The 15,507-nt window shown below is 29.6% G+C and overlaps 2 protein-coding genes and 1 non-coding gene across 4 annotated transcripts; all 3 read right to left on the minus strand.

Moving 5' to 3' along the window:
* Positions 1-335: 335 nt before the first annotated feature.
* LOC106717010 lies at positions 336-2,103 on the minus strand. Its single transcript, XM_045686138.1, has 5 exons — positions 1,908-2,103; positions 1,201-1,404; positions 847-957; positions 610-705; positions 336-364 (listed from the first exon to the last, which is right to left on the minus strand). Exons 1-5 carry the CDS (start codon positions 2,101-2,103, stop codon positions 336-338), a joined length of 636 nt encoding a protein of 211 aa, XP_045542094.1.
* A 177-nt stretch (positions 2,104-2,280) lies between these two features.
* On the minus strand, positions 2,281-2,353 carry Trnar-acg. The gene has a single exon. It is a non-coding gene; the product is annotated as a tRNA-Arg (tRNA).
* Positions 2,354-5,578: 3,225 nt separating this feature from the next.
* Positions 5,579-15,179, minus strand: LOC106717075 (pollen-specific leucine-rich repeat extensin-like protein 2). Of its 2 annotated transcripts, XM_014510776.2 has the most exons (10): positions 14,915-15,179; positions 13,414-14,055; positions 12,785-12,842; positions 12,583-12,710; positions 11,798-11,873; positions 9,356-9,400; positions 8,924-9,053; positions 6,266-6,331; positions 6,097-6,168; positions 5,579-5,796 (listed from the first exon to the last, which is right to left on the minus strand). In XM_014510776.2, exons 1-10 carry the CDS (start codon positions 14,931-14,933, stop codon positions 5,698-5,700), a joined length of 1,335 nt encoding a protein of 444 aa, XP_014366262.1. In that variant the 5' UTR covers positions 14,934-15,179; the 3' UTR covers positions 5,579-5,697. The 2 variants fall into 2 exon arrangements, with proteins under 2 accessions (XP_014366262.1, XP_014366263.1); XM_014510777.2 differs by lacking the exon at positions 9,356-9,400 and having other exon boundaries at positions 11,798-11,879; positions 14,915-15,178.
* Between the last annotated feature and the right edge of the window lie 328 nt (positions 15,180-15,507).

A 15,507-nucleotide genomic window follows, 5' to 3' on the forward strand; every position in this document is an offset into this window, starting at 1 on the left:
TAAGTCTTCACAAGAAGTACATTTTATTTCTATGAATTTTCGTTATATATTGTCACGTCGTTGCCATGGTGAAGTAGCGCTCATTCGTCGTTAACATACTTACTATAGCAAAAAGTGTCGTGACAACTTTTCGTAAGAATTTTTTCCGTCTAGCCCCCTTTCACAACGCGCGATAAGGAACTTCATTCCAATAATACATTATTACAACCCCTTTCCAACTAGTGCGACTACAATTAATTTGAGGAAAGTATTACCATTTTTACTGGCTTGGCCAAGACTTTCATATAAATAGTAGTCACGCATGACTAGTAGTTTAGTGGAAATGACTCCTAAGTTCATATTGTAATTTCTATTGTTCTATCGGCTGTTGCAAAAATATTTCTTGTCATTAACGTTATCCAATACGACGGAGTACAAAACACCAACCACACCCAATTGAGGCTGTTGCTTGGTATTTTAACATAACTTGATACACAAAACTATTCCTTTCTATCGGTGGTTTTTCATGCTTCATCACTTATAAAGTATCACAGTTAGTCCCCCCTAATGTTTAAAATGTACACCCGACTTGATATAAATGCAATTTAGTTTTAAGTAGGTTAGATTTACCTTTTTCATCAATGCTAACTTCGTTCCAAGACCCCATACGTAATCTTCTATCACTAAATCCCACATAATCGTAGAGATTAACGGATCTATTAAATGCTGTTAAAACATTTGTTAATGATTATTATTTAATTTATTACGTAGTCTGCAGTTAAATTTCATTCTAAAATTCCATGTTGTTACTTAATCTTTATTAAATCTTTTTGTCTATAAATTGTTATTTTATTTAATTATACTTACTTATATATTGATGGATCGGAACCGAAACTATGTGTTCTAGTAGACCAATATTGTTACGAAAGTCGTCTCGATTAAAGTGAGGATGAGCAATACTTCTCCTTATTTTAGTAACTAGAAAAATAAATTTTGTTATTGAGAACGCAATTGAAGAAATATTGTAAAATAATTTGATATAAACGTAAATAATTTGATTGTTACTTTCACAAGCTTTTCTTGTATATTGTATTTAATAGTAAGTTTTCATCGCGCAAAAACCTGTACAATAACATGTTTTTTTCTTAAAGATAATGTGGTAAATATTGGCAACAACACAACATTATATGAATTACTAAAAGAAAGACATAATTCACCTACCTCTAAATTTTAAATCCGCCGTTTTAAATTTAATCTCCCATTTTGGAAGCAATTGCACCAACGAGGGATCATTTCTAATAATTACACAATGAGCAGGAGCTATTGACCATTTCTCTCGGAAAAGTATAGTATTGCAGATAACTCTGATAGGATTAGTATTTAAATAGAGAACGCCTATTGGCAAATAATCCGGTATAACAATTTCTGGAATAACAAGTAATTTAATTTAATTAAAAAATCTTATGAACCCGTGGCCACATTAATAATGGTAATTATCGGACCCATTGTGTGGCATGGTATTGCGTACCGTTGTTCTTGTCGCTCACCTAGGCTATTAGGTTGTTGTATTTTTTATAAGTCGGCTAATGAGCAAGTAGCCACCTGAATTTGCCGTAATAGCAAAACGACTGCTGCAAATAGACATTCGAAATTGCAGATGCGTTGCCTGTAGCCCTTCGTACGCAAATTGTCGAAACTAATATTGTATTTGCTCTTACTTCGCATCTGTTTCTTGTGTGGTCGTGGTATTTTACCGGTCGTGTCCGCCAATTGGTGCAACAGATGTTGCTGGCTTCTACCACTGTTAGGGCGGTTTAGCTTTAGGTAGAAAAACACACTGCGATCAACTATAATTTTTAATTTTAACATTAAAATGTATAAATTTGTAAAAACCATTTTGTGATGTAGTTTGTAATATTGAAATTTACCTTTAAATCCATCGTGTAATGGTACTGAACGTCTTGTGTTTAGGTAACTGTTACCTGGATGATTGATTAAGCATAGATGCACGAAGTATATGATGATCGATAAAATTATTAAAACAAATGTCAGTATTAAATGAATAAAAATGCATTTTTCGCCTCTTGTAAATTTGGAAGACTTCTCAAGGTCGAACCGGTCCATTATATGCATTATCTCGACGGCCTTGATTTTATGAAGTGTAACTATTCATATGCCCTGTTTTTTATTTATAAGTAAACCAACGTTCGAATACCACATAAATTGGTATTATTCGAAATTAAATTTTTTATTTAAAATGATCAAAAATAAGAAAAATCGAATCCAAAAAAACATATGACGCGACTCTGCCAGGATTCGAACCTGGAATCTTCTGATCCGTAGTCAGACGCGTTATCCGTTGCGCCACAGAGCCATATGAAGTATATATAAAATTTTATTTCATATGAAAATAAGACAAAAAAAAAATTAAAAACCCAATGAGTAATTTTTTTAATATGAAAAAACAGCCCAAGCCTTATATCTTAGTTACTGCAAATGTTGACCTCCATATACTTACCCACTCCAAGCCTGGTCTGACGCTTTATGTATATCAGTTAAATATTTTGCTAGAGGAATCTAACTTAGAACTTGTTTTTACAATAATATATTCAGTATTCCAGTAATGTGCTAAAAAACCAACTGATTTCAAAATTTACCCCAACTCTTGTTTACTTACGCTCTTATTATTATAATCTTAAAAAAAAAACAACACATTGAGATATTTAAATTGTTTACTAATATTATAAATAAGGAACATCAATAATTTTATCATCTAAATTTTAGAAATAGGTGAAAATTGTAATACTTTTTATACATATTTAAAATGAGTATCAACTTTTTGTTTATATATTTTGGACACTATTAAGACACAAATATAAAAATAACTACACTTATATTGTAATTCCTAATATTATTTTATGTATGGGATTTCAATATTAAATAGTGACTATAAGGCAACAGCTATTGCTTAATAAAACGATATAAACAAGGATATCTGGCCCGGTGACAGACGCTTCTATAAATTAGTTCTATCGCAAAATATATTAAAACCTACTGAAGCAGAGAAAATGCTATAAAGGAAAAAATACAAGGCAATTACAGTACAAGTGTCTTACGGTACTTTTTTATATTAACATGAGGGCGCTATTGTGCTGTCATAATTTAGTTTGACTTGCCAACCGTGTCAGATAACGTTGTCAGTTTATATCATGGCATTGACATTTTTTTCAGTTAGTTTTAGTTGTGTATGTGTCAAGAGATCGTGATAAACATATATATGAACCGGTGGGAGAGGCGATGCAATAGCGTTAAGTGTTGTTGGAAAAATATTTAAAACCCACATGATCATAAAAATGACGTAAACTTTAAAACATGACATCTACAGTAAGAAAAGGATATTGTAACTTTTTTGAAATTGACTGAGGGGCGCTAGTGGGCTGTGGTAGTTTATGACTACTGGGTCAGATATCCTTATCGGTCTAAAACTGTGGTGACAGTTGTGTTGACAAATATTTTAGTCTATGTTTTTTTCAAAAAGAATGTGTGGGATGACAATATGTATCAATACAATAATAATTACAGTCAAAAGTTAAAATGCAGAATAAATATTCATAGATGCAGATAAAAAATATTTACAAACATGTTCAAAAGATTTATCTGAGAATATGTTTCATACAATTTCTGAATAAAAATACTGGATTTCTTACATTTATAAATAATAAATGCTATTTTTGAATATCAGATATTAAAATTATATATTGTGATAAACTTATTTGGCCTGGTGAGTGTCATCGCTATTACAGTTAGTTCTGTCAGAAAATATGTAAAATTATACACAGAATATAACATAAAACAAAACATGTCAACATAAACACATATACAAATCAACATAATGTAGGCAAACACCATAGTTTGCCTATATTATGTTGATTTGTTTGACAACTGTCCTATATGAATGACAAATTTTATTTAAAGATTAACGTCATAGTTAATGGACGGGTGTCAGATCTTACGTCAACAAACTGTAAACTATAGAAAATCGGGATTCTAATAAAACTTATTCGAACAAATCAATTATAATTACTTTTTGTATTTATTAAAGGTAATTACTTGGCTATGTATTTCATAGTTAACTATAAAAAAGAACATTGAATTCCTTTTTTATATTTTTGTCAGATACATTTCTATTTAAACTTTTTTTTTTAACCTGATTTTGAAGTATGAATAGAAAGTAAAAGTGATTATAGGCGCTAATGAGTAACTATAAATTTCATGTATACCCACCGGGTCATATAAGTTTGTCGGTCTATTAGTTAATATAGATTATATAAGTAATCTTAAATTATAATGGAAAAAAAACTTGTGAGCCTTCATGGGACGCCTGGCAGATGTGAAACATCGTGTGTGTACTAGTCATGTGCATAAAATATTAAATATTACAATTAAATAAAGGATGATAATGATAATAATGATAAAATAATGACATTAATGATAAAATGATGATAAAATGATCATAAAATAATGATAATAATAATAATAAAAAAATATTAAACAATTTAGCACATTCATTTGTAACTAAAATATTTTTAAAGTTTGCGACAAACAAAAATATATATACATATATTACATTATACTTATATCTAAAAATATTAATAATAAAGTAAACTTAAATTCAACTAATAACAGTGACTTTTATCAGAAATCAATATTTCATTTTTTACAATCAAAATTTGTCACAGGTCTAAATGAAAAAAAAAAAATGGTAAATATGTTTTCAAACTTGTTCTATATACATATTTTAACGTACGACTTGTTTTAAGAATTCGACATAAATTTTACGAATTATAAAAAAAAATAGTTACGTTTCTACATAGTTCATTAGAAGTTCTCTCGAACTATATCCGATCGTCTACTAATCTATTAAAATTAGTTATTATTGCCATATGAATTCTTTCAATAACTTGTTTACAGTTCTTCACAGATATATAATTATTCACATATAATAATTGGTATATAAAAATAAATACATATGAAAACAGGAAACTTCAGTCATTACAAACTGAACTTCCAAAGATTTTCAAGACATACAAAATACAGTATAAACTATTTATAACAAAACTCAAGGGACTGAGAATTTTTGGTCGTTATATAGAGTTATCGTTATATGGAGTGAACAAAAAAACAACCAAATTAACAAGATAACATAACAAAGAATAATGCCGATAATAAATATTTACTGTCTACAAATATGAACACATTTCTTCGTAATAGAGAATGGTGTATCGCTATAAAGAGTGTTTCAATAATGTGGGTTTTAACGCAAACCAACCAAGTTCAACGTTACAGGGAGTTTATTGTTATAAAGGATAACGTTATAAAGAGTTTACACTGTATAAGTCATATTGAAAATAAAAATAAAAGATTTCTAGTTGACTTATTTTTTATACCAATACTTATAACTGCAAATTAACTGTTTATTTTAAAAAATACATATTTAATACTAAAAGATAATAAAAAATGTTGGAATTTTTGATAAAGAGCAATTTACAATTTCTTTAGTAACATTTCATTTTGGAAAGACTAGTTATGTACATTATTTTCTGTTGTATTGCATAACATAGAAATATAAAGCATATAAGTACACTGCATTTTCAATGGATGTTGACTAAATTCATCTTTTCTAAGTCCATCTATACAACTACACGTGTTTAACCTTCGTTATGTTTTTCTAGAAGGATCTGACAGCATGTGTTGTCTATAAACTTGCAATAGTTTTGTTACTAAGCTTGACATGACAGGATTGCCATTAATTATGTGCTGAAATATAATTATAATTATCACAATTTATAATAATAAAACATGGAAAAGTGTAAATTTACCGCTGCCAATAGACATCAGTAAATAATTAAAAAGTTACAGGTTTAATGAATTGAAGAAAGTATGTATAGTAAAAGAAAATTTCCCTTTAAAAAAAGTATAACAGGAATTGAAATTAGTTTATTTTTAAAAACTGTGTAAACAAATATTGTTAAAGGACTGCTCTGTATTTAAGGTTATTAGTGTTACTATTACTTGTGCTAACTAATATTTGGTTAGTTCATAACACATACAACTTACCCTATTTGCATCATCCTGCATTCCAGGAATAAGATTGGAATTGATTGCACTGCTCATCTGCTCCAGTAACCACTGAAAATGTAAAAGTCATTTAAAATTAAACTGTCAAATTTTCTTACACATTAAAATGATGATCTAACATTAGGGGAAAGGGAGAAATGATGATTACCGTTTGCCTCTCCCCTGAATTCGGCGACGATATCGGTCCACTGGTAGCGGCAGGTTTGGCTTGGTACTGAAATTAAAAATAAAATTTATTAAAACATTTCTATTGCAGTCACATATTATATAATGTTAGTATAACACTTTAAAAGATATTGCAAATGAAATACCTAAAGTTTGTAAACAAAGTTAACTTCATCTTTTCATAGAATTCGTAAGTTCTAAACATTTGAGGAGATATCTTTAGGAAAATTTATCTTCTCTTTTTCTGACAATTATTATATAATTTTGAATGAAAATATAAAATTATTTGCTTACAAAATATAGATCTTGGTTTGGATAAACATATGCATAAATAATACCTGTAACCAGTTAACATATTTGTTGATGTTAGCTAAATAGATAAAAATACACTTTGGTCAACGACTTGTAACATATTACATCTATATATATAAAAGAAAGTCGTGTTAGTTACACCATTTATAACTCAAGAACGGCTGAATCGATTTGACTGAAAATTGGTGGGCAGGTAGCTTAGGACCAGGAAAAGGACATAGGATAATTTTTACCACGTTTTCTATTTTTTATTCCGTGCGGACGGAGTCGCGGGTAAAAGCTAGTTATAGATAAATTTAAAGTATAACTATCTATTTAAAATTTAAAAGTCATTCAAGTCTAAAAAAACATCTGAAACTGAAGGTCTGGATTTTGTTACTTAATTTTTTAATCCTCTAATTATGTTAGATAAGTTAATATTGGTATCAATACTTTACAGTCAAAGAATTAAATTCCCTTCCCACTTAGGTAAAATAAACCAAGAATCTCATACTAATTTTGACATAATTGAAGATTACGATATGAAGGCGAATGTCATAAATTTTCGTTCGTCACTGAGCGTCAAATGACATTTAACCGAAATAGGATAAGGAGATAAGTGCCTTCGACTGTACACTTTTAAGATAGCGATGGTATGAAGTATACAATTAACTTCATCGATGATGAGAGAAAAAAACTTTTCCACACCACAGTCATAATCGAAGTAATAAATTCTATAATAAAGTATCATAGAGTAGTCATGTCAGAAGTTAATAAACACACCTGATGGTACGATGCATCTGTAGATTTGATATGATCGGTTGAAATCGTCAGTAAGATTATGACAAATTTAGCAACATTTTATCAAGTTCAAAATAATAAAAACCGCCAACAATTTGTTTGACACATTTCTTATCGTACATTTGAGGTATAATTAAACCATATTACTGTGGGTTTCAATTGCAAAAAAAACAATAATGCAAAACATATCTTCACTCGAGTTATTATTTTTGAATAAACTAAGCATATTTCTCGTATAGGTATATTATTGGTGCAAAAATATGAATAAAATCTTATATCAAATCATTTGCATCATTACGTAATGTTTGTTTTTGTTACTTGTTTTAATACGTCTCCCTCCACGCATCCTTTTACGCCCCGCTACATCTGAAATTGTGTTCTACCCACCGTGTATTTCCGAGACCAAAAACTCAATTTATAACGTATTCTTGTCTCTGTTTTGGGGGTAACAGGCATGACGATATGATTTATACAGAGATTTTGGTCTCAGAAACCAACGGTCAGTGAATCGTGCGATGTTCCGCGTATGTTTGAAGATTGCTTTTCGTTATAAAACTTATCACGTCGTTATTATAATTTACCGAATAAAGTTATTTACACATTCATTCGTCCTCTCTCTGTCCCTCCAAACAACTGTGTTTCTTTCTGCCTTTAACGAAATATATTTTCAATAAAGGGTTCCATTGTAGGTATATTTCTTTCACACTATCGCCACTCTATTCATTTTATATAATTACTTATACTGTAAACTCTACTAAACTCCATGTTTTGCCGTCATTTTGACCGATATTGCTTTCCTAATTTTTACTAATTATTGACTATTTAATATTTCTAAAAAATATTATAATTTATAATAATTCTAAAAAAAAAATTTAATTAATCCTCAATAATTTATTAGTTAAAGTACATTGGAATATAAGAAGGGGGGTTCTCATTTGAAAGTCAGTTTTTGTCTTTATTTTTTGAAATGAAAATATCTTTAAACAGAATAGAAGGTGCGGTTAGTAATATATCTTTAACATTTTTTGTAATTAATGCATATTTATGAAAGCCTTATGTTACCCAATAACTAACATTAAATTAAAGGCAAGAGAAGAATTTAGTTTGCCAAATAGTTCGTACAGAAACCATAAAATGAAAGAAGGAAGCATATTAGTATTGTTAGTAGAAAGCATATTTTGTTAGTATTATCAATTACTGAATAGAGATAAAAAAAAAGATTAAAAAATTTTGAAAGTTATTAATGACAAAGAAAAATAAAATACACAATGAAAATGATAAGAGAAAAAAAAAATAGCATAAACTAAATAGTTGGCAGTTTGCCCAATAAATAAAAATGTAATTTAAATTTCGAATCAAGCAAAAGAAATGTTAGGAAAGTATTGGCATTCATAAAAGATGGATAATTTTAAGATTATTTGGTTGACTAAAACAAACATTTTTAATAATTTAAATAGTTTATGTTTAAAAAAACTTAAATCGAATATTTATTATCGATTTTTTTTTGTGGGGGGGATAAATTAATCATATTTTATATATGTATGCTTACCGTTGGTTTGAACAAAGTCATTAATGTCGAATACAGTTTCTCGCGCCTTTTATTTAGTAGATCTATTTGGTTATGCATTTCTAATGTAGCCTTCTGCAACTTTTCACACTTCTCTTTCATTAACTCTGCTCTGTAAGATATAAAAGCGCTCTTTCTCACAATTCGGTAAAGTTTTTTTTACTTATAAATTTAATAAATAAAATAGAATAATTTTTTCGCGCTGCACAACTTTGAATTTTATAATTTACATTCTGCGTTGCGCAATTTAAAAAATTGAATTCGCGTTTTTGTTTGCAATTTTTTTTACAAGAAATTAAAATTTGCATTGCCGCTACACGAGGGTAAGACAAAGAATATCCAAATGAATATTCTATAGTATTAAGTTTGCATAAACAAATTCGAAGAAATAAAATCACATACATATCCTATTACCTTATAAGATTCATCGGAACCAGTGTTTCTCTTCCATGTAAGAATCTGCAATCAGTCAGTACACTTTTACGGTGAGTTTCCACTGTCGTAATACCTGTATAACAACGATATCGCCATCCCTATCATCGTCTTTGAAATAACAGGAACAACAATATTATTCTTATACAGGTCTTGTGACAGAGATGTAAAATGTTTCGACTTTTTGAATGATGGCACAAAAAATAACTCTTCTTACTGTTGGCTCTTTTATTTTGCATGTGAAATGTTCAATTCGTTATTAATTCTATTTTTGATAAATTTTGTCGTAATTTAATTTAAAAAAAAATTCTCTGTAGTTTTGTAAAATTTATTTTATATGTGTTGCTAGATTTTTTTTTTAAATCTTCTTAAAAATGTTAAGATCATTTATTTTTTATTAACAGTTTTGATAAATTTATTTTTGCGTGTAATCGACTTCTTAATTTTGGATGGTATTATCACAGTTATCGTGCTTTTTTCATATCTTTTACTAATTTTAAATAAAAAATTAAATAATGAATAGAAATTTATTCTTTCAGATATTAACTTCTAAACCAACATTGAAAGTATGTTTATATTGAAAAAGATGATTTCCAACACTTTAAAATTAAACGGTAGGCGCGTAACTTTTATATAGGTCTGCACGCACAGCGTTGTTCTTTAATTACAAGTTAAAAAAAACAATGAGCAAGAGGCTCTATTGATGTTAGCCCAGGGAGCACCGGGATACATATCATTGAACATAGAACTCCACTACCGTGTCACTCGTATTATTACATAATGCCATCCCTTCATTCCATTTGACACAAAAGAGACAACAAGATGTAATACTAATAGATGTAGTAATACAATTATAACGGTCATAGAATTTCAATCTATAAAATTCGCGAGTTAAATTGCAGATAAACACTAATCTAAAACTACACTGTATATCACCGAATGATGTACAATGTATAACAATATTCAAACTTTATAGCGGCTGGTAATTAGCTGCGAGCACATATACATATCCTTAATTGAGCGCCAAATGGACCCACGGCGGTTGGAGGAAAGTATTCTGATCTTTTGATGAGATATCTAAATCTAAGCCGCTATAAAATTTGGACGACGACTATTGTATAGACCAGGGATCCCCAAACTATTTTGGCCAAGTGACCCCTTTTTTCAAAATGAACCGTTACCACAGACCCCATGGCCAAATTACCTACTTTTAAGATCAATTATTATTATTTATTCTGACTTAGGTAAATAGAAGAAGACAGAGTTAGAATTAGCAATGCTTTAAGGTTGATATAGACCTCTTTGGGAACCCCTGGTATAGACCATCGCAACCTATAGAAATCCACAGAAACAAATAGTTATAAATACTTCGCCTAGGACAAAAATAAGAGGGGAAAAAATAATCTAATTGGGTAGTGTTAACGATTACGGGAAAACTAGAACTATCTATAAACAGCATAGTTCTATACTTTGTACTTGTGTAAAATTCCTTCTTGAATAAACAAGTTGGTCCACAAGAATTTGCTGTCGCAATATTTCTATTGTATATATAATTTGGTATAAACAATATTTGTTATTATTATCTTTTCAAATTAATATCTGTCACATTCTGCTAATAACTGAAGATAAAAAACAATCCAGAAATTAAATAACATGGTTATTTGACATTATTCGTTGAATGATTACTAAGGAGTCTACACTAAGACTTTGATTACCACTTCATTACTGAACTCAAAAGAGAGTAATTCTTATGAATACAACTGATCATACATATTATTTGAATGTAAAATTCGCCAAATTTGAATTAAAACGTGTACTTCAGTCCTGTTATTTATTTTAGGACCATATCTTCTATCTTATTTGAACTTAAAATAAGTATTGCGTAACTCCCATTCGTCTTCACAGCCAAACTATTTCTTCTCTTTCTATCTCTATTTGCGTAAAATTTACTGCTTAATAAATCTAATACCCTTGTAGATATTTCAGATCTTTTTTGTTTTTCACATTAATATTTCTCAAATACTTTCTATCAAAAATGTTTTCATTCACAACATTTAAATGATTCATTTATCCTTCTATGTTTATCTTCGCTTTGAATGTTCAACTTTTTTAATACCATTATCATTCAAAGTACTAAACGCAAGCATCAGTGTACTAACATTCAGTTTAATACCAAATGTTCGCTCAGCTAAAGCAATGTTATAAATTTCTTCACACATTTCGTTAAATATAATGTTTGGTATGGCTATAAACACTATAAATTTAATATGTTCGCAATTATTATAAGTATTTAAACTGGCTTATTAAATAAAGAAATTCTTAGTTACAACATTGATTTATTTATTTATTAAGATTAAGGAATATTTATAGCCAAACTAAACTATTAACTTTAACAAGAATCATTAATGTAAAATAAATACCAACCTCAATTCTATATATTTACAATTTCTGCATCTTTTTTGACCACTTTCTGAATCAGGACCATCATCTCGGGACGAACCTGGAACTGAGAAAATTTCGTGTTATCAACTATTTTTTTAGATTCACAAACTAAGGTTGCTATATCATTAGCCTTTGTCTGCCCATTTTTATACAGGGCTTTCCTAGTATGCGGTCCTCTTTTCGCATTCAACGAATTCGCTCCTTCCGAACTAAATCGTCCATCGAGGGGCTCAGAGCCTACTCTTTAAAAACCTCTCTCCTATTTCTTTATTATTTACCATGGGTTACCACTGCTGTAACTCTGCACAAAAGCATATTCTAACGAATTTGTAAAGAGACTTTGAGAAATGACGATGCTTTTGTGTCGCTATGGAAACCCACTATTAATGTGGTTGTCCAACATTGGCTTGCACATCAAGAAACAAAATGCTTTAAAAATTACACAGTTTTTAATTTTTAATAAAAAATTTAAACAATCAATTGACTAATTTAAATACATAAATAATAATCTTTTAATGCATATTTCAAAAGATTTGACATACACATACTGAGAAATATATCATACTAGCTATCGCTCGCGACTCTGTCCGCGAGAAATTGAAAAAAAAAATCATAATTAGTAGCTTATGTGGTTCTTCTAGGCTATGTTCTACATCTAGACTAAATTTCAACTAGATCCATGCAATTTGCAATTTTAGAGTGTAAGCATAATGCGTAGTTTGTCTATGGTTAAGAGTTGAATTGGAATCAGAAATAAAGATACTCACAATTATTAATACACGGCCATTCGCGTTTCAATGGCGATGTGCTGGGACTGTCTCTTATATCTGCAAACGGCCGAGCTTCTAATTTGCTTGTTGGAATACAACTTATGGGGGGAGGGGGTCTGGTCATTCTGAAATATAATGAAAATTTATAAAAATCTCCAAATGTTTGATAACAATAGTATTAATATTTAAATAGACTTACCTCACACGTATTGGAGGCGGAGGAACCTTAAATACTGGTGGAATATTTGGTGGTGCTTCTAAGGAAAAAAATGAACACATCAAGTCATGGAAAATATGAAAACGTATTAGTACTAGCCGTCGTCCGCAACTCCGTCCGTGCGGAATTAAAAAACAAATTAGTAGCCTATATGTTCTTCCAGACCATGTTCTATATCTATGCTAAATATCATTCTGAACCATTGAGGCGTTCTGGAGATACCTTCAAACAAACATCCATCCGTCCATCTAAACATTCGCATTTATTATATTATTAAAATCATAAATTATAAATATAATATAACAAAAACGTCGGTGACTCAGGCGTTAAGCACTTGACTTTTAATCTGCAGGTCATGGGTACGAATCCTACCAATACGATAGTGAACTGTATACTCACAGATACTATCAAGTGATTCCAATTTGATATTTTACTATACTACATGATTTTCGTATTATTTTATTTGTATGTAGAAATGACATCTGCAACATGATTACACTAACAGATGAATGTGTAATTTGACACAGTGAATGGTGATATAAAGCTATTTTTAATTAAAATTCTTTGATTATGAATCACAGTGGAACTTTACTAGAAATTATTTGACATACCTTGAGGTGGAGGTGGTGGTGGTGGTGGAGGCAGTATATGTTTCTTATGATGAGCCAAAGCATGCGCAGGCAATTCACCTGTTCTATAAAAGTGCTGCTCTTCAAATACTGAGGCATGTACGTATTTGCAATTAGGACGAGTGCATACAGAATTTTGGTAGTTTCTACAAAATACATAAACACCATACAGTTGCGATATATCACATTTATGACTAAATTTGCATGTTCCTGGTCGTGTACATGTGCCTCTGATAAAATCTCTACACATTGGTTTTGGTTTATCAGAGTCATCATCATCATCGTCATCATTGGATTTTAAATCAGCTCCATCTTGACTTAAAGCATCTGGCGACTCCTCTCCAGGACTCTGATAATCTGAGTCTATGATTTCTTTCTTTAATTCTATATCCATATTTGGTGGTTCATCAGGTGGTGGTGGATCTAGAGGTAATGGAGGTTGCACTTCAGGTTTCACATTTTCCTTTATCACATAGCTAGATGCATACGGATCAGATGGTGAAGGTGGCGATGCACGGCTAGTAGTTTCATTATGATCTATCTTAGATCTAATGTACTTTTTCATTTTATCACAATTAGGTGGTGATGTATCGTTCACACCTGGTCTTTTGCGGGAACCCGAATCTGTTGAAAATTAAGAATAATAATAGGTAAGGTACCTTCTAACATTAGGATAAAAAGTAAAGATTAAGGACAATTTTTGATTTTATATTATTTTAAAATCTCTTCAAAAACATTTATTTTTATTATAAATGGGATTATTGTTTATACTATTTTTTATATTAAAAACATATCTTATTTTATTATTTTAAAGCACAACATGGAAGAACCCATTTGAGGAGTGGGGAATATCCTAAAACAAAGGGGATAAACATACAACCATTGATTTTTATTACAAATTGATAATAACAACATAAATATTTATGTTGTTTTTATCAATTTATCATAAATATTTATGTTGTTTTATAAAAAAAAATTAAACAGTATTGTGATAAAGTTACACATCAATATTTTTGATGTCAGATAAATTTATAAAATCTATATTTACATAAAAAAAAAATTGTAATTACTTCAATTGTGTTTCCTTAAAATCCCAGCAATAATTTTGTGTTTACATCAACCCGAATAACATTTTTCGTAAATTTACAACAAGCAATATTTTTTATTCATAAAATACTGTTCATATTTAACTGTAGCTTGTTTGTAATACAAGTGGAGTTGAGGGCAGCACTAACACATGTTTTGCCCTTTTTCTCAAAATGTCGGACTTGTGTAATCGTGTATAATTTTCGACTTTTTAATAATTTTCTTGCAGGACAAGTTAAATTTTTTAATTGAACTTAACATAAGAAGTGCTCTACCTAATTAAAAAAAAGTGTATATAATTATTTCTGCAATATCACGTTATTAATATTTAACTCTTATAAAGGTAAATCAAAATTTAAAACCCAATAAAAAAAACAAAATACGTGTAGTTACTAACCTGCCTGCGTAACTTGCATTTACTCGAGTTGTCCTCTAAGTTCGGACTTCTCGACACAAATTAGGACCATGCATAGCCAGCAAAATTTGACCAGAAATTTAGATCCGTACTCAGGATATGGAGAATATTATAGCACCAATTTTACCAAGCTAGGATAAACCACAAGAAAACAATAAAAATACCACAAGTTTAAAAGCGCAAACACTTTACACAACACCAAGGTATCATAAAATGGTGACTGACAAAGACAAGAGCAAGAACAAGAGCCAAGACAAAAAGCAAAGAGTAAGAATTAGAGAGTGTTTTAATTCAACATCAATTTGGTGATAAAAAAAAATAAACAAATCCATGAGACAAAGCTCATAATAAAGTGTATGATTTGGCTTAGTTTTATAATTTTTATGCAATTTTCAAAAATAAGAAAAAATATATAATGGAATCAATTTCAGTTTAACTCCACTGGTAAAATGTATGTTAAATAATAATGGTAACACTCACTAATATTAAAAAAAAAAAAGATTTCATAACAGCTGTCCTTTGCCAATTTTGAAGTATTTGTATACAAAATCAAAACACAATTATAATTTTATTTA

Source organism: Papilio machaon, chromosome Z (genome assembly GCF_912999745.1).
Source record: "Papilio machaon chromosome Z, ilPapMach1.1, whole genome shotgun sequence".
Lineage (NCBI taxonomy): Eukaryota > Metazoa > Arthropoda > Insecta > Lepidoptera > Papilionidae > Papilio > Papilio machaon.